Genomic DNA, 24,140 nt, shown 5'->3' with positions numbered 1-24,140 from the left:
TGTTCCTGCTGTTAAGGCTAACCATGTGCTCAGCTTGGTGCAGCAGCTTTGCTACTGCAGATCAAGAATTGGTCTCCATTATTGGAGACCAAGAATTAAAGAACCTGCAATTACTTTCTTTTCATGTATCTGGAGTCATCAGGTTGTTAACTGGGGTTGCTCTTCTATGCAAAACTGCTTAAGCTTATAGGAGTTCCTGATTGCCTGACAAAGGTGCAGTGCAGTTACCCAGGCTCAGTTTTCCCCCTGCTTCACGAGTTTAACGACAAGAGCCAAAGTCAGTGAGATGTCACACATCAAAAGGAGTCCTCGGCGCTAGACCCGCTCAAACCCAGAGGTGCTCAAAGCTGCTCCTGGGCAGTCGGCGGGCTCTGCGGCGGCCGTAGCCGAGAAGCGGCTCTGGGGCGTGGGGACACTGAGGGAGGGCAGAGCGACACACCCGTGGGGAAACGGGTGGGGCAGGGCGAGAGAAGGAAAACACCGCGTCCGAGTCTCCGTGCCAAGTTTCGCTTCTGGAAAAGGGAAAACGAAACCGAGCGGTTCCCCGCGGTCAGGCGGGGCGGGCGGGGAGGGGAGGCCGTCACCGCTTATTTAAGTGCGGAGCGCCGGGCACCCCTCTGCAGCCTGCCAGCCGAGCCGAGCCGAGCCGAGCCGAGCCGAGCCGAGCCGAGCCGAGCCGAGCCGAGCCGAGCCGAGCCGAGTCAGTTCGTATTGAACTGAACCGAGACCAGCCGAACCGACCCCAGCCGAACTAAGTCCAGGCGAACCGTGCCCAGTCGGGTCCAAAACCGCAGCGCATCCCGCCGGGTCCGAGCCGAGCCAAGCCATGCAACTGGCCCTGCTGGCCCAGCTGCTGTCCGTCGGGCGGGGGGTGCTGGCGGCGCTGCGAGGGCGCCTGGGCGCGCTGTGCTGGAGCCTGGCTCCCCTGCCCCTGCCCCTGTCCCTGTCCCTGTCCCTGCCCGGCTGGCGGGACTCGGCCCCGCGGCCGCAGCGGGAGCAGGAATGGGACGACGCGCCCCCGACACCCACCAGCGTCAACTACCACTTCACCCGGCAATGCAACTACAAGTGCGGCTTCTGCTTCCACACGGCCAAGACCTCCTTCGTGCTGCCCCTGGAGGAGGCCAAGCGGGGGCTGGCGATGCTCAAGGAAGCAGGTGAGTCCAGGGAAGGTGGGGCCGGGGAGGGAAACGGGGAGGGGGGACCCCGCAGGACCAAATGTCGTGAAAAAAGTTATCCCGGTGATGTCCCTTGTCCCGTTGTGTGGGGTATTGATAGCATTGAACAGGAGGAGCAGGCGATGGGGAGCAGAGGTTCATAGCATCTTTCTTTGGTCCTTCTCTAGGAATGGAGAAAATCAATTTCTCGGGAGGAGAACCGTTTATTCAGGACAGAGGTGAATTTGTAGGCGAACTGGTCCAGTTTTGCAAACAGGAGTTGGAGCTGCCAAGTGTCAGCATCGTCAGCAATGGCAGCCTTATCAGAAAGCAGTGGTTCCAGAAGTACGGTAAGGAGGGGCTACTGGGCACAGCTGCACTGGGGAGCCCCTGTGGTGCAGCTTCACCCATAGATGGGCTTGGGGGCAACTGGGAGAGGGTTTCATAGTGATTCACTTATAGTAACTGCAAACCAAATGTAAATATGAGGGAAACAATGTTGATTACCTGTTGTAAACATAGGCATTATACCACAAAAACATTTTGGTATAATGGTGTAATAAAAAAATAGTTTTGCCTGTCTCCATAATGCTGGGGACACACAGACACAAAATACGTAGTTTGATGCTGCTGTTGATGTGGCTTTTGTGGTTGAGTGGATGACTTCACAGAACTGCATTTACATGGCATTTTGTGATGGATGACAAGGAAATGAAAGTGAGTAGAGTTCTAACAGCTTTTAGCTGATGGACTGGATATTAATCAAATTTTAAAACTTGTTTTCAGGTGAATATTTAGATATTCTGGCAATTTCATGTGACAGTTTTGATGAGGATGTCAATGTTTTAATTGGCCGTCGTCAAGGAAAGAAGAACCATGTGGAAAATCTGCATAAACTGAGACAGTGGTGCCGAGAGTATGCTGTTGCTTTTAAAATAAATTCAGTCATCAACAGATTTAATGTTGAGGAAGATATGAATGAGCAGATCAATGCACTTAACCCTGTGCGCTGGAAGGTAAGAAAGTAGCATATACCACGTTTCCTGTTCAAAGAAAAGCGAAGATGAAGTGAAGTTCTGGAGTTGTCTGAACCTCTATTGACCTACATCTTAACCTCCATATCCAGCTTGGGCTAGTGTTAGGAGCCTACTTGTCAATGTTGCATAGTGCTGGGACAGGTTCCGTCCCGTTCTGCACTTAAATGGAGCCCAGTAGGTCAAGAATCTTTTTCTGGTTGTGTTATGTACAGAAAATACTATTTCAGATCTAGGTTGGTTTAGTGTATTCAAATTAACACAGAAAGCCTGTAACATATGAAAATGTATTATGGTGTAGAGAAAATTAGGAAAAATTACTGGGGAATGATACATTAAAGTCAACATATTGTTAGCAAGATATAAGTGTATATTAATTTTCTCTTATAGAGCATTAGAATTGGTGTACACATTATAATTTTTACTAGAAATAATTTTGAAAATGGGTAGAGATAATTTGACATAATTATGGGGGAACTTGTGGAGTAATTTGTCATTATTTGCCCCATGGATATTATACACATGGAATTACTCAGAAAAAAAACCCAAACCCTGAAAAACACTGTAAGTGAAATCTCAGATAATAAGGAAAATCATAATTTATAACATTTAGAACCCATAATGTTAGGTTACAAAAAATAAATCTGCACCATGTCTTTTGGGGAGTATTCAGTTATCACAAGTTGTGTCATTTTGGCTCCACTGACAAAAAAATTAAAGACATTTTTACTGAGACTGAACTCTCTTATCCTCAAGGCAAGTGAAAACATAAAGTCTTAACCAGGTGCTTTCTTTGTTCAGGTATTCCAGTGCCTGCTTATTGAAGGGGAGAACAGTGGTGAGGATGCTCTAAGAGAGGCAGAAAAATTTGTTATTAGTGATGAAGACTTTGATAGATTCCTGGATCGCCACAAAGATGTTTCCTGTTTGGTACCTGAATCTAATCAGAAGGTAAAAAATAAACTGTCCCTTTGTAATTTATTTTAAATAATGCTAGAATATTTGAAAGGAACAAGAAACTCTCATGGCAACTAATAATTTCCCTATTAATAGTGGCTTAGAACAGGTGCAGTACAACTTTACCAGCAACTGGTACTGTTATGGTGGAAGCCAAGATTTTTAATTTTCTTTAAGCCTTTCCATTGACAACAAAGTTATTAGCAGAAGAGTAAAAACCCATTGCTCCCAGTCTTGTGGACACTACTGGGAGTACTCTTCCTGGCTTGGGCACAAGATCTTGAAAATGTTCAAAATTAATGTAAACACACTTTATAAATAGAGATTGACTGTGATGTCACATTATGCCAGTATCATCAACCTAAATCAATAAAACAACATCCCAACCAGCACTGTGTTGGGTACTGAGGAACAGCACCGAACTAGTATTTTTGGGTAATCCCTCTCACAATAAAATTGCATTTTTAACATTTTCTATCTGGACTCTTTTGGATTGCACACTCAGGCTCTTTATTCAGGAGAAGACTCCTTGTGCTCTGGAGAGCCTGCCAGTTAACTTGATCAGCTGCCATCCAGCTTACATTAACCACACCAAAGGACTTCGGTGCCTAAGGGTGGAGCTCAGGCCATTTTGTAAATACTTACAGATCCTAAACAAGGGATGGGGAGAGTTAGAAGACTCACTGTTAGGAAAATTTATTAACTAAAAGAAGAAATAGCAAGTTGAACCAAGTTCAGGAACGCCTTAAATCTCCCATCTTGTGTTCCTTTTCCTCTCCAGATTAAGACTCCATTTACAGTTCACTTCTTAATTATGTAGAGGTGAAGTGAGCAGACTGGGTTGGCTTTGATATGTAAGACATAAAAGTGGGGCTCTGCAGTTAGCATTTAAGGCATTTGGTGAGAGGGAGTACTCATCAGAGAAAGGGTGAAGATGAGAACCCAGAACTGTTTCTATTTTTTGTTTTTTTTTTTTCAAAAATGGAAGTCCTACAAAAAAGGCTTCCCATGGTAGGCTTGGTTCCAGAAGACTGTGACTACTGGTAAACCTGTGTGAAAGGCAGACACCAAACTGATCAGATTTCCTGTTCTACATAGCAGCAAGCTCCACATACCCAGAGAATTTTAAGGAAGGTTTAGGACACGACTATCTAGCTAAGAGAACCTGTCTTATTTCAGCTGTTGACATATTTTTTTGTCTAGACCTGAGAACTTTTTTACCTAGGAGCGAGAACACCTTTGTTTGGTGGGGTAATAATTAAGCACTCCAGTTTAAATGGTCATGTCATTTGTTTGGAAAATGGCATGATCATTTCAGCATGCAAAATTCTAAGTTCTTCTGATGTAGAAGTTAATAGAAAGTGTGGCTATTATTTAAAACACCTTTATCCAATTGGGACCCACATTTCAATTAGACACTGGAAAGATCATATTCCAGGAATTACTAGCTTATTCATTCATGGAGTTATTCTAGTAACTCTGTCATCTATTTCTGTAAATTTCATCCAAGATCCCTGAAATAGTGGTAATACAGCAACTGTTTCAAAGATTTGTATCAGACTTTGAATGAATAATTGCTTGTTTTGTCCCTTATTTTTCTGTAGAATGGATTCTTGATTTGTATATTAACTTAGTTTTTTTGGTTTGATCTATTACAGATGAGGGATTCATACCTCATTCTGGATGAATATGTAAGTCTTTTTTTGATATATGGTATTTGTATGCTAGTATATGTATGTATGTATATAACAGCAATAACCAGTTAAATTTACTCTGCATCATATAAAACAATTTTACCATGTAGTACAAGGAGCAGATGATATTAATTTCCATGAGACATACTGTGAGCTGTAATCTAGTATGACCTAAGGAGAAATTGCCATCAGCCTACATGCATAATCCTTGCATCACAAATCTTAAAGTGTAGATGTATATTTTTGCAGGAAATCTTTTGGGTTTTCTTTCTTTAATATAAAAATACAGAACTTGCCCTGAGAGTTAAGTTTCAGAGTGCCCACTTGGTTTACATGCAACTGAAGAGCCAATGTTTAATCTTCAAAAATTATAATATTGCTTTGTTCCTGCTAAGATATATCACAGGTCCAACCATGAGTTTCTGAGCCTTCTAAGGACTAGAGTGAACCTCTTCACGCACTTACAGAGGCTTTTGTGGAATTGCAGTTTAACTTGCTTAGGTCTGTAGAAAAATTAAGCTTTTGCAGATTGACTTTCTAGCGTCTTATCATCTTATCTATCTTACGTTCCAGATGCGTTTTCTAAACTGTAGAAATGGACGGAAAGAACCTTCCAAGTCTATTCTGGATGTTGGTGTAGAAGCAGCTATAAAATTCAGTGGATTTGATGAGAAGATGTTCCTAAAAAGAGGAGGAAAGTATGTGTGGAGTAAAGCTGATATGAAACTGGACTGGTGACTCAATATAATGAGTTAGGGCAGTGCATTCTGTAAAAATAGGTGTATATTTATAGGTGAGTGTATACTTGTATCTAATTTTTTAACCACACTTGGTATTTTACACAGACTGATGTTCAGTATAACTCTATATGTGAATATTTTACATGTTTTTAAAATGCAGGTTACATTGTCTATTATTTTCTAGAGCATGACCAAATATTTTCAGAGCTTTCACATGAACAGATCTCTGAAATAAACTTTCTAGTCCATTGCACCAAGGACTTAAAGGAAAAATGTTTTTTATAAAATGCTATGAGTAAAATGAGTGTGCATGCCAGATAAGAAACCAAAAAACCCACACCAATCTCTAATTAATTCTAAACAGCTGCAATGACGCAGAAGTCAAAATTCTTATCAGGAAATGCATTCTGCCTGTTTCTCAGGGAAAGAGGGATTGCAGTTCCTGGGTAGATCAATAGAGGGCCAGCTGGCAGGCCTCTAGAAGCAGCCTCTGCTTTTTCCAGGGGTAATAGAGGATCAAAATCTGGGTATCATTAAGTAATAAGTATTTAAAAGGAAATCAAGGCGAAAATTTTGGCAATTTTTATTCTTTAAGACTTAATTGTACCAGCAACTTCTCCATTTCCTCAGTATGTACACATGATATTTGCAAAAATGTTGTGGGATGTAATTTTCTGTGAAAACATATTTTTAATAATGAAAATATATTGTATTCATCCATCCTATAACCTAGAAGTACCTTTTACCTAATGATAAACACCTTCATATTTCACATTGGCAATGTCCTTAGTTCTAACAAATATCTATGGTGAAACATGGTTTACATTGAAATGTTTCAATGTTCAACCTGTTACATTGAAATTTTGTTAATATCTCCATTTTCCTTTTGTCTGCAAATATTGATTTATTATTTTAAACTGTTTTTGAACTGTGGGCATACAGTTCTGATGAAGGTTACTTCTCAAATTAATTAATACCATGTAGAGCAACCTGACATATGTCTTCTGTTGCATAGTAGCTTTTTATTTTGCTAAGCCATGGAACTACAAAGAACAAAGTTCATATATCAAGCAACCTTGTTTTAAACTTTGTTTTAACTTGCAGATGTTAAATGAAACTAATTTGGCTTTGTGAGAGCTGCCTTTAAGAGCAGGTAGCATCAATAAGAAATACAAAAAAAAAATTCCTCAAAACCTGAAAAAGAATCTAATATACTGCCCTCATTCTTGGTTTTCTGGCAATTGTTATGGCTTCATAATTGCAGGTTTTCAATTTTAACTAATCTCATACTCCCTCTGTCTGGGCACAGGGATAGGCATTGCACAGAGCAGAAGTGAGACAGCACTACTCATTCATCCTGTCCACTGAACTCAATGTCTGCACTGTCTCACACATTTAAATATTTGCAGCAGTTGGGAGCCAGCATGCATTAAATGTACCACACAGAGAAAATGACACCTTCTTTCATTTTTTTTGGAAATGCTAGTTGATTTTTTAAGAAGTTTTTGAAAGAAATGTTTTGCATTCACCTAATGCATCTTCAGAATTGAAGGGGGAAAATAGTTAAGTAGGAGCTGTTATTTCTGTGTAAGGGCAAGTGCTCCTCTGAATACGCTGTGAAAATATTTCCATTTATAATTCCTTCAGTTTCTATTTTTACTGTCCTAACTGTAAATATACTCAGTGGTGCTCTTTTGTCCCTTTGTATTTTGCATTTTGCAGTCACAACACTTCTTAGATACAGACATTTCAGGTTTTTTTTTTTTTTTTTTTTTTTTTTTTTTTTTTTTTTTTTTTTTTTTTTCCTTGTATCAACACTAAGTGACATTTAAAATGTGGCCCACACACAGTAACCCCACAGTCCTTTGGCAGCTATTTCACTGACCTTGGCTGGAGTTCTCCCTGGCTCTATGGGCAAGGCAGATTTATGTAACTGGGGTTTGATTTCCCCTGCTCAGATATTATATCTAGTCTCTTCCTCAGTACCTACACCATATAGATAGAAAAGAAGCATTTTCCTTTGCTGCTGGCTCAGTCCCAGCATGGGAAAAGATTCAGTGCATCAATGTACCAAAAAATCTACCACCCTGCAGCTTCTGCAGAAGATGCCAGCTGTAGCACAGCACACAGATATGACGTGCACTAACTCCTGTTTAGATCCAGAAATCCCGCCATTCTTGCTTTGCATTTTACCTTGTAAATGGCTATTCTTTTGCTTCCTCTGTGCCTACAGAGGAAGCTGCAGGAGAAATAAGAAGGAGCTGTAAATGTCAAAATCCAGTAAATAATGCACAGACATTTGAGATGGCTTTTGTTAGAAGGCCCCATGTTCTTACCTTCTTAAAATGTTAGAGATTTCACATCACCTCTTGTTACCATACATAATTAGTAAAAAAGTTTCTGCTCTGTGTGATACTCTTTTTCAAAGGAAATATGAGTTGTGTACATTGGAAATGAAGAATCTCACATTACAGTTTGAGAGTAGATTAAGTTATTTAACAGCTATTGGCATTTTTATATGCAAAATTTGTTTTTGTGTATGACAGCAAAAAAAAAATTGCTACAGTTGATTATCTAGTTTATTTAAAAAAATAATTACAAATACAGTTCATATTGAACCAAAAGTGGACTTTAGGCTTTCATTGTATAGTAGGGGCTTCCTTTCAGTATGGGACTAGAAAAATAAAATTGAATTCAATTGGGTTACTCCCAGGCTTAGTGATTGCAGTTATGTTGTGATCCTGAGAAGTCAAGATTAAATTTAAGTCTTACAAGCACAGATATGCTTAATTGCATGTTTGTGTATAGTATCATGTTATTGCAGCTACACACTTGCTAAAAATGCTGTATTGGGAAGGAACTGACACTGAGTTCTACTAAAATTATACAATTCTTTCTATTTGTAAAATATTTAGAGAATGAGTGTTTGGGAGGATGACTTCTGATAAAATTGTGGCTATACCTTGGGTAATGAATAAAATGTCACTTAAAATGCACTTTAAGATGTCCTCTTTTTCAGTGTGAAGGATGCTGATATATTTGAATGTTACAAACGATGAATTTGGGAGTAACAGTGTCAAATAATTAGTGCTAAGTATATTTCATGAGTGTGTTGCACCTTTCAATAAATATTTCCATTTTCCTAAGTTTGTCTGTATTTTCTTTTTCTGTAATATAAGCCATAGTAGCAGGATGTGTGGCTGCATTCACAAGAGATCTGTAATTCTGGATGCATTTAGTCTGTATTGAGGGGGGGAGGGGCGGGGGGTCCTTGCACGGTGCCAAGGGCAGCATCCAGGCCGAAATGGAGAACAATGGTGGTGATTCTCCTCCTGATGAAAGGCACTTGTTACAAGCCTGAGTGGACTGGTCTGTGCTGGGAGAAGACAGTTCAAATACCTTGTGCTGTTCAGATGACAGCCGACACGAAAGGCGCAGCTATCCATAAACATCCGAGGACAAAAATAAGATTATCTTCTGTTACGGTAAATAAGAGAGAAAAGCCAGTCTATTTAGAAGACTGAAGACAAGCAGCTTCTCAAGCTCATCTTCCATCTTCAGGCTCGGTGTAAATTCTTCTACTAGACAACCTCAAATTGAGCTTTTCACAATATTTGGCTGCGTGTGAGAGGATGCTTAGCTTTTTTACCCCCCTTTGCCATCCCTCCCGCACATTGCGATGGTGTGCCCCGTGCCCAGCAGCAGTGCTGCAGTGAGACACTCTGTGCCCCGTACCCGGGGCTGCTGCGCTGTGTGTGTGTCTGTCCGTGTGTGTCTGTGTCACCCCAGGCTGGATGCTATGCCCTGTCTATGTGTGTGTGTGTGTCACCCCGGGCTGGGTGCTGTGCCCTGTGTGTGTCTGTCTGTGTGTGTGTCACCCCGGGCTGGGTGCTGTGCCCTGTGTGTGTGTCTTTGTGTCACCCCGGGCTGGGTGCTGTGCCCTGTGTGTGTCTGTCTGTGTGTGTGTCACCCCGGGCTGGGTGCTGTGCCCTGTGTGTGTGTCACCCCGGGCTGGGTGCTGTGCCCTGTGTGTGTGTGTGTGTCACCCCGGGCTGGGTGCTGTGCTCTATGTATGTGTGTGTGTGTCACCCCGGGCTGGGTGCTGTGCCCTGTGTGTGTCTGTCTGTGTGTGTGTCACCCCGGGCTGGGTGCTGTGCCCTGTGTGTGTGTCTTTGTGTCACCCTGGGCTGGGTGCTGTGCCCTGTGTGTGTGTCTTTGTGTCACCCTGGGCTGGGTGCTGTGCCCGTGTCACGCCCGCAGCGGCGCGGGCTGAGCAGCGCCGCATGGATCCGCCGGGCAGCTCCCATCGCCTCCCCGCTCGCTGCGGCTCCTGCCGCAGGAGGACCGGCCATGCTCCGCACAGACACCAACAGCAGGGAAAGCTCGAACAGCTCCCGCAGAACAACCGTGCCTGTCATGGTTGCCGTGCCTTGTCCTCCTTCCTTCCCTGGCAGGCGGGACAAACCCCCCGCCTCCTCTGCACAACCAGCCCCGTTGTTCTCCCTGGCGCTGACGGACCTGCTGGGCCCGGCCCATCACGCTCAGGCAACCCGAGGTGCTATCGCTTCAGGCAGATGAAAAGCCCCACGGTAAAGCCGGCGGCTCGGCGTGGCTCGGCTGGGCTCGGCACGCCCGGGCCGGCGGCGCTGCCAAGCGGGAAATCCCGGGATCCCCGCGCCCGGGGCCGGCCGGCGCCTCCCGCCGCCGCCAGGGGGCGCCGCTGGGCCTGGCGCGGCCGCTTTAAAGTGGGCGGCAGCGCGAGCGCGGCCGTTAATGGCGCCCGCCCGCTGCCGGCGCGCCCGCCCCCGCCCGCCCTCACCCCGCCCGCCGCCTCTCCGCCCGAGAAAACACCGGGAGCGGCGCCCGGCGCGCACACTCCGGCTCCGCGGGGGGTGGAGACCATGGCTGAGGCGGCGGCGTCCTGCCGCGGCTCCGCGGGATAGCGCGGGACAGCGCCGCGCACCGCCCGCGCCGGCAGGGGCTGCGGCGGCACGGTAAGGCGGCGGCGGCAGCCGGGGAGCCTCGGGGGCGGTGGGGCCGCGGGAGGGGGCGCGGGGCACCCACGACCCCTTTAAGCCTCGGGCTGTGCCGGGCGTCCCCCGGCGGCGGAGTCCCTGTGGCTGCTGCCCGCCGGGAGCCCCCGGCCGGCAGGGCGCTGTGTCGGGAGCGGTGCCGCCGGCGGAGCGCCGCGCTGGGGGCGGAATGACAGCGGCTCCCCAGCCCCGCGGGTGCTCCGTCCCGGGGTTTCCGTGTACGAGCGAGAACGTCTCCAAGAGCCCAGTGCCCTGGAGTGCAGTAGCCATTCTTCGGAGAGGGCGGAATACTGAGTGTAGGGGTCTGTGGAGTGCCACCCCCAGCCAGCGTTCTCAGTACAAGCGGAGTGTGCAGCCTGGCGAGAAACCAGATCGCTTGGGTTGCAGGGGTGGAAGTAAGACTCGCGTTTTCCTTCCCTGAGCTGGGGTGATGTTACCGTGGACTTTTTTTGAGCTGTTGGAAGAACCCACAGGCACGATAATGAGGTTGTCCCCCCACCCGCTGGATCAAGGTTATCTTGTTCCTAAACAGATCAGGCCCTGCATCATGTGTTTACTGCTTCTATAGAACTGGAACAGAGAGTGTCAGCGGGGTAGGCTGATGGAAGAAGATACCAGCTGCTTGAATTTTTGCTATATTCTTGGAAATACTGTCACTTCTGCCCTGGAACATAACATTCCTGTTCTACAACAAGCATAAATGATGATGTATAAATAGATCCATTTGTTTATATTGCTCCCTGCGTAGCCAAACAACTGTTTACTTTGGGAGATGGATTGCTTCATTTCACATTAGCTTATCAGTGCTGGCCCAGGAGTGGCTAAACTGAAGTTACATGTTCTTGGGCAGAGTGCTACTGGAGAGATTACATCAGTAGTTTAAACTTCTGGAGACTGGTCTGTCTGCTTGTGTGTGCTTCTCTCACAGGCATCGGAGGCTAATGATGGGTTACTGGGGGATAAAACAGTGTGTGGGATTGTAGTATGGTGAGGGGAAGATTCATGCCTTTAATAAAAATCCTTGGTTTATACTTCAATGGGATTTCCCACATAAGTGTGGGAAAACTTAAGATTTTTTTTTTTTTTCCCCTCTGGCAGTGAGGTACGTGAGTGAAAAAATATGATTTTTTTTTCTTGGTTGTGAACATGTCAAGGTGTCCTGACATGAAGTTTGTTAAATACCTAAGAGAGGCAAGATCAAGCAAGAAGGGTGGTGGTAGGAGGGAAAAATAGTTCCTTTTGTTTTGGAGTGTCTTGAAAAAGACAGGATTTCTCCCACCACCATCCTTGCCCCTTGGGATGAAGTGTTATTTCTTTACTCCCCACCTTCCCTGGCAATCATGTCTCATTGTCATTATCCTCTTGTGCAGTCTGTGTCTTATGAGAGGGAGAAACCATCTGTGATTGAAATAATACTACAATGATGGATGTTCCAATTTAACTATTTGCAATAAGCCATCCTTTATGTAAAAGAGAGGGTTGATTTCCCCTTATATCTAAATCACCATGATTCATGCCCTAGGAGCTGCTAGTTCAAATTGTGTGTTTGTTGTCTGTAGTTATTGTAGATTTTTTTCCCTTGAAGCACAATATTAAAAATTACACTTTTACACTATTAAAAGTAACACAGACTGTTGGGGGTTTTTCCCCCTAATTCAGTATTTTAATGTGAGAATATGTAGGGGAAAAAGACTATATAACTGCTTAACTTTTTGGTTTTAAGTGTGGGATTTTTTTTTCCCCCAGTCCTACATTTCAAGTATTTGTTGGATATCATGTGGGGTATTTTATAACTTCTGACAACTTTTCTTTCAGTTAAGCTAAAGGACAAAGCTGCTGTCTTAAACATGAGTTTTGGCTGCAGTGTCATACAGTGGGTATGAATGGCTTCAGTGTATCTGCTGTGTTTTCAAGAATGCTCACATAGGCTGGCAGAAAACTCTTATTTGCCCTCCCAGTGCTGAATCAGGGAAAAATAATGGCTCTGATCATCCTGCAGCCTGGTCGGTGAGCACAGATGCAGCAGGAACTGGAACTTGTTATACTTGCCACTATATATCCTGTGGATTAGTATCAATAATTATGCAGTTGAGTTGTAGTCTGTGGTTTGATTAGAAGACTTGCTTTTCATTGTGTCCCTTTTTAAATCTTGAGTTACAAAAAGGAAATGCAATACAATTACAAACCAACCTACCACTCATTTTGAATGGTATAGTGATTCTGCTGCATCTAACTTAGGCTGTGATCAGCTGTTCTTTTTATAAGGCAATATCCTTTTCTGGATTGCTTTGCAGAAACAAGCTCATAAAATTCATCTTTCCCTGACCTTTCAAAGGAGATCAGACAAAAAGATCATAATGGTAATATCTGTTTTTCAGTTCTGGTGGCTGGCAGGAATTGTTGAAAATATACTTGCTCTTTTGGCTGCTTGCTGCAAAGTGATAGGAATGTTTTTTGTGTTTCCTAATCAGCTGGGATCAAAAATGCTTGCAGTTTCTCTGCATAAGCAGTCAGCAAATTCTGGAGCTGGCAGTGGTAGTATAATACGGATTTTTAAATGGCTTGGATGTTTGCTGATGGTTCCATTTATAGTGGTAACTCCATTAAGTGTCCTTTCTCAAAAAGGCTGAAGAAAATGAGGAACAGAGAAAGTGAATCAGTATGTCTGGTAACTTTTTATTTACTGTGAAGACAGAATAACTTGTCAGATGGTTCCAGACTTGGCATGACTATGTTATTTCCTTATTACAGCAGCATTTTCGCCATTTTATTCGAAGAATATCAAGTGAGTGGTAGCTTTTTGCATTGAAACACCTTGCTGTTATCCTCCAGGTACCAGTATGACAGTTTAATACTACTTCATCCTGATTATATTGAATGGAAATCACTTGTGATTGAAAAAATGCACTAAAGCTTATTAAATACAAACTTTTTCTTCTTCATGATGTCCAATAGATCATCCAAAATACTTCACTTCAGAATGTGGATGGATCTTGCAGGTTGTCTGGAAAATAAAGTTCTAACTTACCAGGTTCAAGCACAGTTTTTTTATTACATACAAATGTTCAGCTTTGTTTGCACTGATCACTGCTTTGCTTGTGACCAGTTTTGGCTCCATAGTTTTGGAGTCTTTATTTTTGAATTTCACTTGGAAATTTTACTGGCTGTTCTGTTTCCAGAGTATTTGGGTTATTTCCTGTAACCATAAAACTCCAGTATGAACCATGAGCTATGAAAGCTGTCACTGGTTCTTGGAGACAGTTTCAGCTGACCAGCCTTTGTCTCAACTCCACTCTCTAATAAGTAGATCATATATAGGATAAGAATTGTATACTGTTCTACACATCCAGTCCTTGCAGAGGACTCATATTTAGCCAGGAATATGAAACACAAGGAATATGAAAATTAATTAGGAAAATATATTGAGGCAAAAATCCATTATTAGCCCTTGATAATCTGGTACATGATCAGCTTCTTCCTGTGCTTATTATTTCTGTCATTGCTGTTCAGCAGTTGATTTGCTTCATGTCTGATTGCTGATGAAGATCTGTGTGCAGATTTTATAATCTCACAGATATTAATTTCTCTATATACATTTTTATGTGTATGTATATAAAACATATTCTATATACAACACTTTATGCAACGTAGGTATATAAATATATCTTTTTACTTTTCATTACTCTAAATGGCATCTTGATGGGGCCAGGTCTGACAGATGCATCAGAAGTGGTTGCATTCTGTCCTCCTGTACAATGCTTTCAGTCAAGGCTGCCTCCCTGCAGTGAGCACACAGGGTGGTTGTGGTGATATGGGTGAGCAGAGTCTGTTCCTTGCCCAAGTGCCCCCTCCCTGGGAGCGGTGTTGCTGCATTCTGTAAAGCAACTGTATTTTTCTGGGCCTGATACTTCAAACAGGGTTTGTCCTTTTAGGAGGAAAATGAATGTTTTATTTAAGTCTGGTTTCCTTCTATTACTACTTAAGGGAAACAGTTTTCCCTTCGTCTCTCTATTCCCGTATTAAGAAATACATCCATCCAGACAGAATGAGAGCAATGCTCTGTGACTTGTGTGGTCATGCTCATGCAGTCTTGTAACAGAAACTGCAAGTTCAAGACAAAGCTATGTGCAGTCAGTGTGTGTGTGTATATATATATATGTGTATTTTAGCCTGGTTTTCTGAGAAAATAGAGATTGTGTGCAACTCTCTGTGAATGTCTGACTTTCATTCTTGCTCTTAATTTCTAAACCTTTTGAGCAATTCCAGTTGCATTTGTGCGACAGTAGTGTCTTATCTTCAATAAACCTACACCTTTTCTGGCAGTAGGCAGCCATGGAAGATGGAAAGATGCCTGCTGAAGGACATATTGAAGTCTGAACTCTTCCTGAAACTTTGATACACATTCCTAAGAAACTGGGTTTTACTGGCTCAGTTGCTTACAAATCAACTTACATTGTGCTCCTATTTTTGACACTGTTTCAAATGGTACTGTTCCTTAATTTTTGAATATTTTTACAACAGTTATGAATGTGAAGAAGAGCAAGTGTTTAATTTTTAGCCCCAAGCAGCTGTATAATCTAGTAAAACGTGCATGATAAGAAAAAGATTCATTGATTTTTATAAAGATTTTATTTTATTATTGCTCTTCATATGTTCTGCTTATGTGAATTCCTGTTTGTTAAAATAACTATTTTAACTCTTGTCTTTTAAATCATTTTGCTATATTAGAGCAATTATTTTGACACCCAGGAACATATTTTTTGTAATTGTATAGCGATTGTTCCCCAAATGGAACAAGACTTGAGAGGATGCAAACGGGAACCATTCAGTCTTATTTCTGTATTTCTCCTCAGTATTTGTTTTCTGTAAACAGACTCTGTGTGAACCTTTCAGTTAGCTGATCACTTTTGCACACTGCTATCTGTTGAATACATCTTCTGGTCTTTGTTTGTCTTGTCATGCTGACTTGATTAATGTTGTACCATCATCTTGCTTCATGAATAATGTATTTCCTGTCATGCAGTTGGAGCCTAGAGGAGAAAACACCTACACACACCTACTTTCTTAAATTAATTATGCATTACTTTTACCTTTGATGTGTACTGTCTGTTCTTACTTTTGTGGAAAAAGTGCTGACCAAAAGATACATGTTGAGGATGTATAAGGTGTGTTAGATTTGTGGAAAGGCATACGATATTTAAATTAAAAAAAAAAAATCAAAATAGCCGAACCAAGTCCCAACTTTTATTAGATTTTTCTGGGTTGTTTTTTGGTTTTTTTTTTTTTTTTTTTTTTTTACTTCTGATATTTATTGACATCTTGTATTTTGAAAGGCTTGCTGGTGCTTTCTCTCTACTCTAAATCACCAGGTTTTGCTGGTGTCAATTACTGTTTCTCAGGTGTATGTGTGTGTCTAACTTCCTAGCAAAGTTGTGACAGTGTTCACTAGGTCTCACTGTCGCTGGAAAGCTGTGAGAGGTCAGATAACCGCAGTCACAGCTGTAGGATGCATGTGCCAGCTCAGGAGGGCTGTTGATGGCTATTCCATTTTGTTGTTTGCTCTCGTTGATCTCAGGATCAAGCTTGGAGCCTGCTAAGCTCTGGCTTGCTCCAGGGACTGAGCTGAGGTCGTAAGCTTTGTGCCTCAGGCAGAACAGAGCAGTTGTCTCTTCCTCATCGTCACTGAGGAGTGAAACCGATACAGGTTAAGCACAATATGGTGGTGAATTTGTAGCTGCTACAAGAGCTGAAGGCAACTGCTTCTAGCTAAGGGTGCAGTATGTATTAGCTGTAGTTCTGATGGTAAGCACTTAAAAACTTTGGAAGTTTTTGGATGCTCATCCATTCATACTCATCTGCAGAGTGTAAGTTTGTCTCAAGGGTACAAGCTTGTTTGTTTCTCTTTACAATGTGATGTGACAGTCCCTGGCCCTGGGGAAGGTTGTGCTGGAAGAATTTGTGCTGTGTGAAGCTTGCTCAAAGCAGTGCTGCTGACCCTGGCACCTCTCCATGCTGTTGTTGGCTCTGCTCTGTGTATTTAGTTGTGCCCTGTACTTTGGATCCTCGTGGCTCTGAGGGAGCCATTCTTTGCAGTGTGAGTTCATCCTTCTCTCCTCTGTAGTTTTTCACCTCTGCTGCTTGTTGAGGCAAACAGCTTGGCTCCATCAAACTGCTGTCACTGGGCATCAGCTGTAGTGGTGTTCAGAATATGTAACCTCATGTCACCTATCTCCTTTCTTGCATGATGTGATGTCCCACTGGAGCAGCAGCACTGACTGTTACCATAGATTTATGTCTGAAAAATATATTCTTAAAGGTTTTACCACTGGCTTTTATTGAGAGCAGAACATAATAGTTCTTAGTGGGTTTACTGTCTTAACCCCTTTGCATCTGTAGAGTCACTAGGAGTGTGATAAGCCACTTGTCTGTCTTCTCTTTTGTTCTAGCTTGTCATTGTATTAAAATTAAAATCTCACTTCAGAGGGAGCAACAGGGTAGTTATAACTTCAGTTCATTTTACATATTTAGTCAAAAATCAAGGTATGACAAATTCATAGACAACTCTTGAATCCAAAGAATGTGATAGTCTTTTTAGCAAACTGTCAGTTACTGCTAAATATTTGCATCAGTCACTTCACATTTCCATTAGCTCCTTAGAAAGCTGAAGTTCACAGATTTGAATGAAATAGAATGTTTGACTGTGTTCCCTGTTTTTCAATTTAGACTACTGCTGTGAAGCAGTCTTATAGTTACTGATAAATGTGTTTTCAGGAGCTGTTCTTTTTTGGAAAGTTCACTGTTTTGCTCTGTTTTCTCTGAAAGGTCTGCATAGGTTTTTAGGGGTGTTTCTTTGGTTTGATTTTGTTTCCTGTCCTCCATGATTCTACTGTATTGAACTTAAGATCAACACAGGCATATCCTTGTAACTTTTATTAGTAGGAATCATTGCTTTTGGATGGAATGATTCAGCACAGCTGCCAATATAAGGAAAAGTCAAACTGTCATGCCCCTTCATTGTGCTAATAATAGTAATGTACCATTCTGCTGGCTGGCAACACTGCTGTTAGTGGCAACTTCAGGAGGGATTGCTGCAAGGGCAGTGAGGAGCTCTGCTTTTTGCCTTTCACCTTAGTATCTTTTCTCATACAGCTTAATTTCTCACCCCATGAGACTGAATCCATCCTTTTCATTGAAATAACAGTGTATTTGCACTGTGCTATCAACCAGTTCTGATCTTGAACTGTGGAAGGACAAAGATGGTGCTAATTTTGGAGGGGAAAAAGACCCACAAAAACCTTGCAGAACAAAACGGTTTCTGTGCTGTGCTGGACAGGATGTTACTAAAACTAAAACCTGGAGAGTTCCAGGGTGAAACAATATGTGCACGTAAGGATGTCCTATCAAAATTACCTCAACTAATGTGAAAATCATTGTTTTCTCAATAACAAGGGAGTTTCTATGTGATTGCCTTAATGTGGGACTTATCCAGCCCTGTTGGTTATGAAGAATTCACAGTATCTGGACCTTTACAGGAAAGAGTGGAAATCATTCTCTTAAAAAATTCTTTACAGTCAAAGAAACTTAAAACAAGCAGGCCTAAATGAAAGACAGTCTGAGGTCTTGGAAAGACAGTCTGAGGTCTTGGAAAGACAGTCTGAGGTCTTGGAAAGACAGTCTGAGGTCTTGGAAAGACAGTCTGAGGTCTTGGAAATTGCCAAAAGGCTGCAGAAAGGTATTATCTGACCATCAGCAAGTAGGTGTTCCTAGAAATATATAGGAAATGCATTTTGTGGGAGCTGTAGACCTGAGTTTATGTATTTCATATTAGCTAAAGTCTTTGTGTTTGATGTCCGACTGTTTCAGTGCTTGAGTGGGAGAAAATCAGAGGTTACTCAGGGAGATTGTTCACAGACATCAATCAGGCTTTGATTTTTTCATCCAATGAAAATATGTACAACTCCACTACCTGAAAACAGTAAGTGCTGTAACAAGAAAATGAAGAATAGTTTTGAAGACTTGTGTTCTTATTTTATACGGGCACTTCATTTTTGAATATGTGCATCAGATAAAGCACATCATGTTTTAATGCATTTATTAAATGCTCAAAAGGGCTTTGTAACATAACCTTCTGTGATTGCATCATTATGTTCTTAGGGAGTTTAAGTGCCAAATTGACTTTCTGCTTAATTGAGGTGGCTCCTGACATTTAAAACTATTACATACCAGCAGTGATGGGAAGTCTGCAGGGGTCAGAAAAGATTCCCTCATTTAGCAGAGAACTTTTTTCCTGAATATACTGTTTTCATATTTCTTTGAAACAAATTAACTTTTCATAATAATAATAATACAAAAAGCCTCCTCCAGTTTCTTCTTTTCCATATTTTTCTTCCTACTTGGCAGCCATTCAGTACAGGGAAATAAGGAAATGAGAATATTTTGAATTAGAAATACTTTGCATAAATTATTTCCAAAAATATTTGCTGGATTTGAATGTTGACATTTTCTGTGGATGTTAACAGTTAATGAGTATAATGAGACTGTAAAAAAAAAAAAGATATTAACTCCTTAGAAAACAATAATGTAAATACAGTGGTTTTCCACTCAATGCAGTATACTTTTGTAGATGCCATCTGTTTCAGGGAAGTACCACATATGCAAGGTATGCAGATGTAAAGAGTGGCTTTGGGGCAGTCTGTCACAAAATAAACAAATGTTTGGCATCTGATGGTACATTTTAAACTGTGAACTCTTAATGTGTGAAGGCTTGATGTGCCCACCATTGAATGAGGAATGCTGTGTGATGGGAAAGATGTGAATTATTTGAGAACCCTCTCAGAGGATTGTCTGGTGTTAGCCATGAAGGCAGCCAGGTTGAATGGGCCTTTGGCTACTGTGGTGTTATGAATTGCAGCATTGTATGCCTTGTCACAAATGAGCATAGGGAAGGGGCTGTGTCCTCTGTACATGGAGCTGTATTTTCCTTCATGACAATTCCTATTTGGATCTTTTCCCTCTTTTCACACACTGTCCCTGTGTTCTCCTGTGTGTGTTAGGAGGAGAGGATGTTGGTTGGTTTAGTTTTGAGACTCCGTGGGAAACTTGAGGCAGAAAACTAAAGATAATTTGAATGTAATTCCCTTTTCCATCTGAGAACCATAGTCTTCTCTTAACTGATAGAGTATCTTTGGGAAATGTCTGATATGGCGCAAGATGTAGAAGAGTAATGACAGTCACTTTAAGACAGCTCTCCTCAACAGGCATAGGGAGACTATCCCCAAAAGTTCCAGGGTTACAGGGAGCTTTGAGATAATGCCATTATATCAATTTCTTCTTGCCTCCTGTTTTACCTTTATTTTGGCTGTGTCAAGTCAGTCCATCTGGCTTAGCCTATGCTAAATGCAGCCGTACCTCAGCGCACATCTGTGCCTCTTGGTGTGTTGTGTGGCCACTTTGTAGCCTGAAAGGAGTTCCCCGGTGTGTTTCTTTTCGAGCAGTCCATCTCCTGTGTGGTCAAGTTTCAAGAGGGAAGGAATGTGAATCTGGGGTCTTCAACATGAAAGAGAATGTTTCCTTTTTTTCTTTCAGTCAATTATCTTGTATGTTTCAATGTATCTGAGGTTATAGACAACTAGTTTGGTCCCTTTATGATTGACTAACAAAAGGAGGTCAGGTTAAGTTTGTGTCGATTTCTCGATCAGACTGAACATTAGACCCTTTTTTATTTTAATTTATCTCTAGAACTTTTAAGTGAACACTAGCTTTAAACGTATTTGCGAATGAATGAATTAAAAATGGGTTTATGTTCTCATACAATTATGAGAAAGTTGCAAAATCTAGACTGTTTTTACACCACGCTCAGATCCAAATTATGGTCACATTATTTTAGTATTTTTCCCTTGGAAATTATACTAGCCATGTGGGAAAAACATTTTTTCCCTACACAATTATATTATTTTTTTAATGGTGTGATATACCTACCTCTATGTTTTTACAGGAATACATACAATATTATTCAACTTTACTGTATTTGGGGATCTTCTGGAAGGCTCGTAAAAGCTCATCCAGTAAAATGAATATGAAATCATTATTTTATTATTTTAACTGAAAGGCTTGATTGTTTGCTCTTCATTGGAGGGGAAAAAATAAATACAGGGAAGACATTTTCCATTCCAGCTTTTTAATAAGCAGGTGTGTATGTGATGGGGAATTGTCTTCTCACGAAGGCTTAATTCTGTGTGCTTTTCTATTATATATATTATAATAAACCTGATCGTTAAATCCAACTGTCTCTTCTTAAAAATCTAAAATGACAAAGCTGCTTTAGAAGTGCATCCAAGAGTTAGTAGAGTAGTAATAGCTGTCAGGTTCAAAGCAAAGCTAGCAATTAAATCTTCTGGCCTATCATACTAGAAATGTATTATATTTCCCTGTTTTCAGCACACAGTATCTCCTGTATTAGCATGAATGGATCTATTAAAATGCCTTTTATCACTGTGCTTTGAGCTTTTCTGTCTTTATGAAATCATGTAGCTGCTTTCTCTAAAAAGCCTTTAAAGAGCTTCCCACATCTGATCTGATGAAAAGCACCTCAGTTGGGAACCAGCCAGTCACATATCTGTTCAGCCATGGTAACCTGAATAGCACTTTTCAAGAGAAAATGGTGTGGGATATGGAAACCAGAGGGAAGGAGGGGAAGGACTGTGGCAGGTGGGTAGCTTCTTACTCTGCTTCAGGGAATCCACGGGAATTTCATCTCCTGGCTTGAGCAACAGCATACTTAAGCTGGCACTGTGCAGCAAGGAGCTTTACCCAGAGTTCATAAGTGCTTCTAAGTGCTTCTCTGTGCTCTAAGCTGTACACTTACATTTTGCCTAAGTTTCCAGGAGGTAACTCTGTGTCTCCTTGGCACAGGGCTTCAATTTGTTTGTGGCCTGTAAGTACCTGGCACGGCAGAATTTCCCTCTGACCAATGTGTTGTGCCCCTGGCTGCTGTGGGAGCTGGCACTGCTGAGGGATCTCATCTTTCACCCCGTGTCCCTTCTCCCGAGAGTAGGGCTGACAGTGTAGGACTGTATGAAATGCTGTCTCCTGACAAAGCTAAGGAGGCTGGTTACGGACATGTTTTGCATAATCACAAGTTGTCACCACTATAAGTAAAGTGAGAATACAAAGCTGAAATTCCTTCTTGTGCATATAACCTGTCAAACCTCATTCTCTTTCCTATTTGCCCTTCAGCATTTGTCCTTGGACCCTGTGGCTGCCGGGCTGTGAGCTGCATCATGAGCTCTGACAGGATGAAGTGGAGAGAGATGAGTTCACAGCCATTTGTGCCTCCTGGCTACTCTTGGCTGACACAAAAAACAGATGATGGACTGTCACACAATTATAGAGTAGATCCCACAGCCTTTCTTTCCACATCTGCCACTGGTCCTGTGCTGAGACTGACACAGGTTTCTTAATTCTTCTGCCTGTCAGATTGTCGCTCTGTACAATGCAGCTTTCTTGCTGGGAAAACCATTACAGCACATCAGCAAAAGCCTGCTAGGTGAATGGGGCAGCAGCCAACTGTAAAATATAAACAAGTAGATAGGTATCTGTGGGAAATAAACTGAGAATCAAGATATTCCAGGACTGGCCCTAGGCAAGACACCATTTAACATTTTCATTTCTAAGACAGAAGCTTAAAAAAAATCCAATTATGCTGTTTACCAGATTGTAATAATAAGTAAAGAATGATTGATTTTTTTTTTGATGAGTAAAACCAAAGGTATGTATACAGGATGTAGCTGTTCAGGTTTCTTGGTGAAAAGTTTTCCAGACATGAAGCATGAGGTATTGCATCCTGGAAAACATCACCTCTGCTAAAGTGTAGGGATCAAGCTGGACACAGAACTCTTAAGGTATCAGTGCACCATTATAGGAAGAGAGGGCTAATTTAATCCTTGGTTGATGGGATTTATAAAACAAGCATTTTTCTCCTGGCATAGTAGAGGTATTATTAATGCCAGTAGCACTCAAATTCTGTTTCAGATCCTAGTTTTTACATCTTTAAAAGGTCTTTTGAAAGCCTTTGCGTCGTACAGAAAGAGCCACGATAATTATTAGTAGTGAAAAAAATTCCTGGAAGTGATGTAATATGCAAAGGGTGGAGTGTGAGCAGCTGCTTTTTTTTCCACCTGCATTTTTATTAGTTACTGGATTCCTGTCCAGATATTTTTAATATAGACTTCATGTCATCCAAAGACAAATGTCTAAAACTGTTAAATGGATTGATTAGTCAGACAACATTTGTGAGATAAATTGTTTTGTTGCTGATGGATGATAAAACACTAGTAAAAAATGATTAAGAGAAAAGGTTGAGAAGACTGAGAAGGTTATTAAAGTTATGGGAAAAGCATTTGGGGAGGGAGTTTACATTAGTTAAATAGCAATGAAAGAGTTAAAATAGCCCAGTGGCATGTGCAGGAGATGACCATTGCTTATGTCCTTCCAGATATTCTTGAAGTTGGATTCACTTGGTTGAAGCCTGAGAAAAGGAGGAAGATCTTTCAGGATAAAAGGATATAATTTTATAAATCAGGATAACCATTTTAGTTGTCTAAGAGACCAGAAAAAAGACTGGATTTGATGTACATTATATGCATGTTATTTCTACAGGATTCAGACATAAACTTCTTGTTGAATATAATGATCAGTGTGCAAGCTGGGGGACTGGCAGAATGCTGCCTATTCAGTAAGATCCTCTTGGGAAAGTTTGTATGGGAGGAGAGATAAGTGGTTTGTCCATCTGTGTAGAGCTAAACCTAATAGCTGGATAACTCCAATGAAATGGCAGAGAGAAGGGTTGAAACTTCCACTTTGGATGAGGAGAGAGGGAGAGAGATTTGGAGTAGGAGTTAAATTTGTGAGATCCTTCTCTAGAGAGGATAAACTGAATTTTTGTGGTTGGAAGAGATTGCCCAGGAGCAAACAGGAGGAGTGACAAACACTGCCGATAAAGAACTATTTGTTTCCTCAGGATACCTCCTGCCTTTTCCAAGACAGAACTGGGAGAGGGACCCAGGAAGGCAGCGCTGGTTGAGCGGTTAGTGAAGTGCTGAGCAAGGTGCTGGCAAGGGAAAGGTTTTAAGAGGAAGAAAGAGATTAGAAGATTAGGAGATGCATAAATCAGATCAAGCTGATGCAATGACTAAGAGTGCTGGCCCAGGACAAGTTGTGTGCTGACAAGAAGGAAAGATGGCAGAGGAGATGAAGAACATCTGTGGTAGAGCTTTTAGGAAATGAGTTTGAAAGCAGCTTAAACACTACCCATACCCTAACTGTACAAGAGACTGAACATCTTAACTACCTTGACAAGAAAGTGTGTTGTACTCAATTCTTTTACTTTCATTTTAAAGTTTTTTTTTTCCTCCTCCCATTTAGAGAGTGATAAGCACGACTAGAAACACTGTCAGAAGAGTTAAATGGAAAGGTGATCAGTTACAGCTCTTCAAACCAGTAAATTGCCCTTCCTGCCATTAGAGAA

General features: G+C 41.7%; 2 protein-coding genes across 8 annotated transcripts in view; both read left to right on the top strand.

Moving 5' to 3' along the window:
- The first annotated feature begins 629 nt into the window (after window positions 1–629).
- RSAD2 (radical S-adenosyl methionine domain containing 2) lies at window positions 630–8,728 on the top strand. The gene is made up of 7 exons (XM_066314849.1): window positions 630–700; window positions 747–1,157; window positions 1,346–1,507; window positions 1,944–2,173; window positions 2,993–3,142; window positions 4,807–4,839; window positions 5,416–8,728. Exons 2-7 carry the CDS (start codon window positions 827–829, stop codon window positions 5,578–5,580), a joined length of 1,071 nt encoding a protein of 356 aa, XP_066170946.1. The 5' UTR covers window positions 630–700; window positions 747–826; the 3' UTR covers window positions 5,581–8,728.
- Window positions 8,729–10,423: 1,695 nt separating this feature from the next.
- Window positions 10,424–24,140, top strand: part of RNF144A (ring finger protein 144A) — a 62,768-nt gene continuing 49,051 nt past the window's right edge. For 4 of the 7 annotated variants that reach the window (XM_066314847.1, XM_066314844.1, XM_066314839.1 and 1 more), the window contains exon 1: window positions 10,424–10,576. The gene's annotated coding sequence lies outside the window, so the exon portion shown is untranslated. Of the gene's footprint in view, window positions 10,577–18,319; window positions 18,348–20,609; window positions 20,804–23,680; window positions 23,700–24,140 lie in introns of those variants that run through there. The other 3 variants (XM_066314841.1, XM_066314842.1, XM_066314843.1) reach the window with 3 other exon arrangements.

Source organism: Sylvia atricapilla, chromosome 3 (assembly GCF_009819655.1).
Source record: "Sylvia atricapilla isolate bSylAtr1 chromosome 3, bSylAtr1.pri, whole genome shotgun sequence".
NCBI classification, from domain to species: Eukaryota; Metazoa; Chordata; class Aves; order Passeriformes; family Sylviidae; genus Sylvia; species Sylvia atricapilla.
The sequence above is the reverse complement of the archived record's forward strand: the minus strand, read 5'-3'. Positions and strand labels throughout refer to the sequence as shown.

Coding starts and splice junctions, on each gene's coding strand:
- RSAD2 (XM_066314849.1), top strand. CDS start 827: ATGCAACTGGCCCTGCTGGCCCAGCTGCTGTCCGTCGGGCGGGGGGTG. Junction 1,508..1,943: donor GCAGTGGTTCCAGAAGTACG/GTAAGGAGGGGC, acceptor ACTTGTTTTCAG/GTGAATATTTAGATATTCTG. Junction 3,143..4,806: donor TACCTGAATCTAATCAGAAG/GTAAAAAATAAA, acceptor GATCTATTACAG/ATGAGGGATTCATACCTCAT.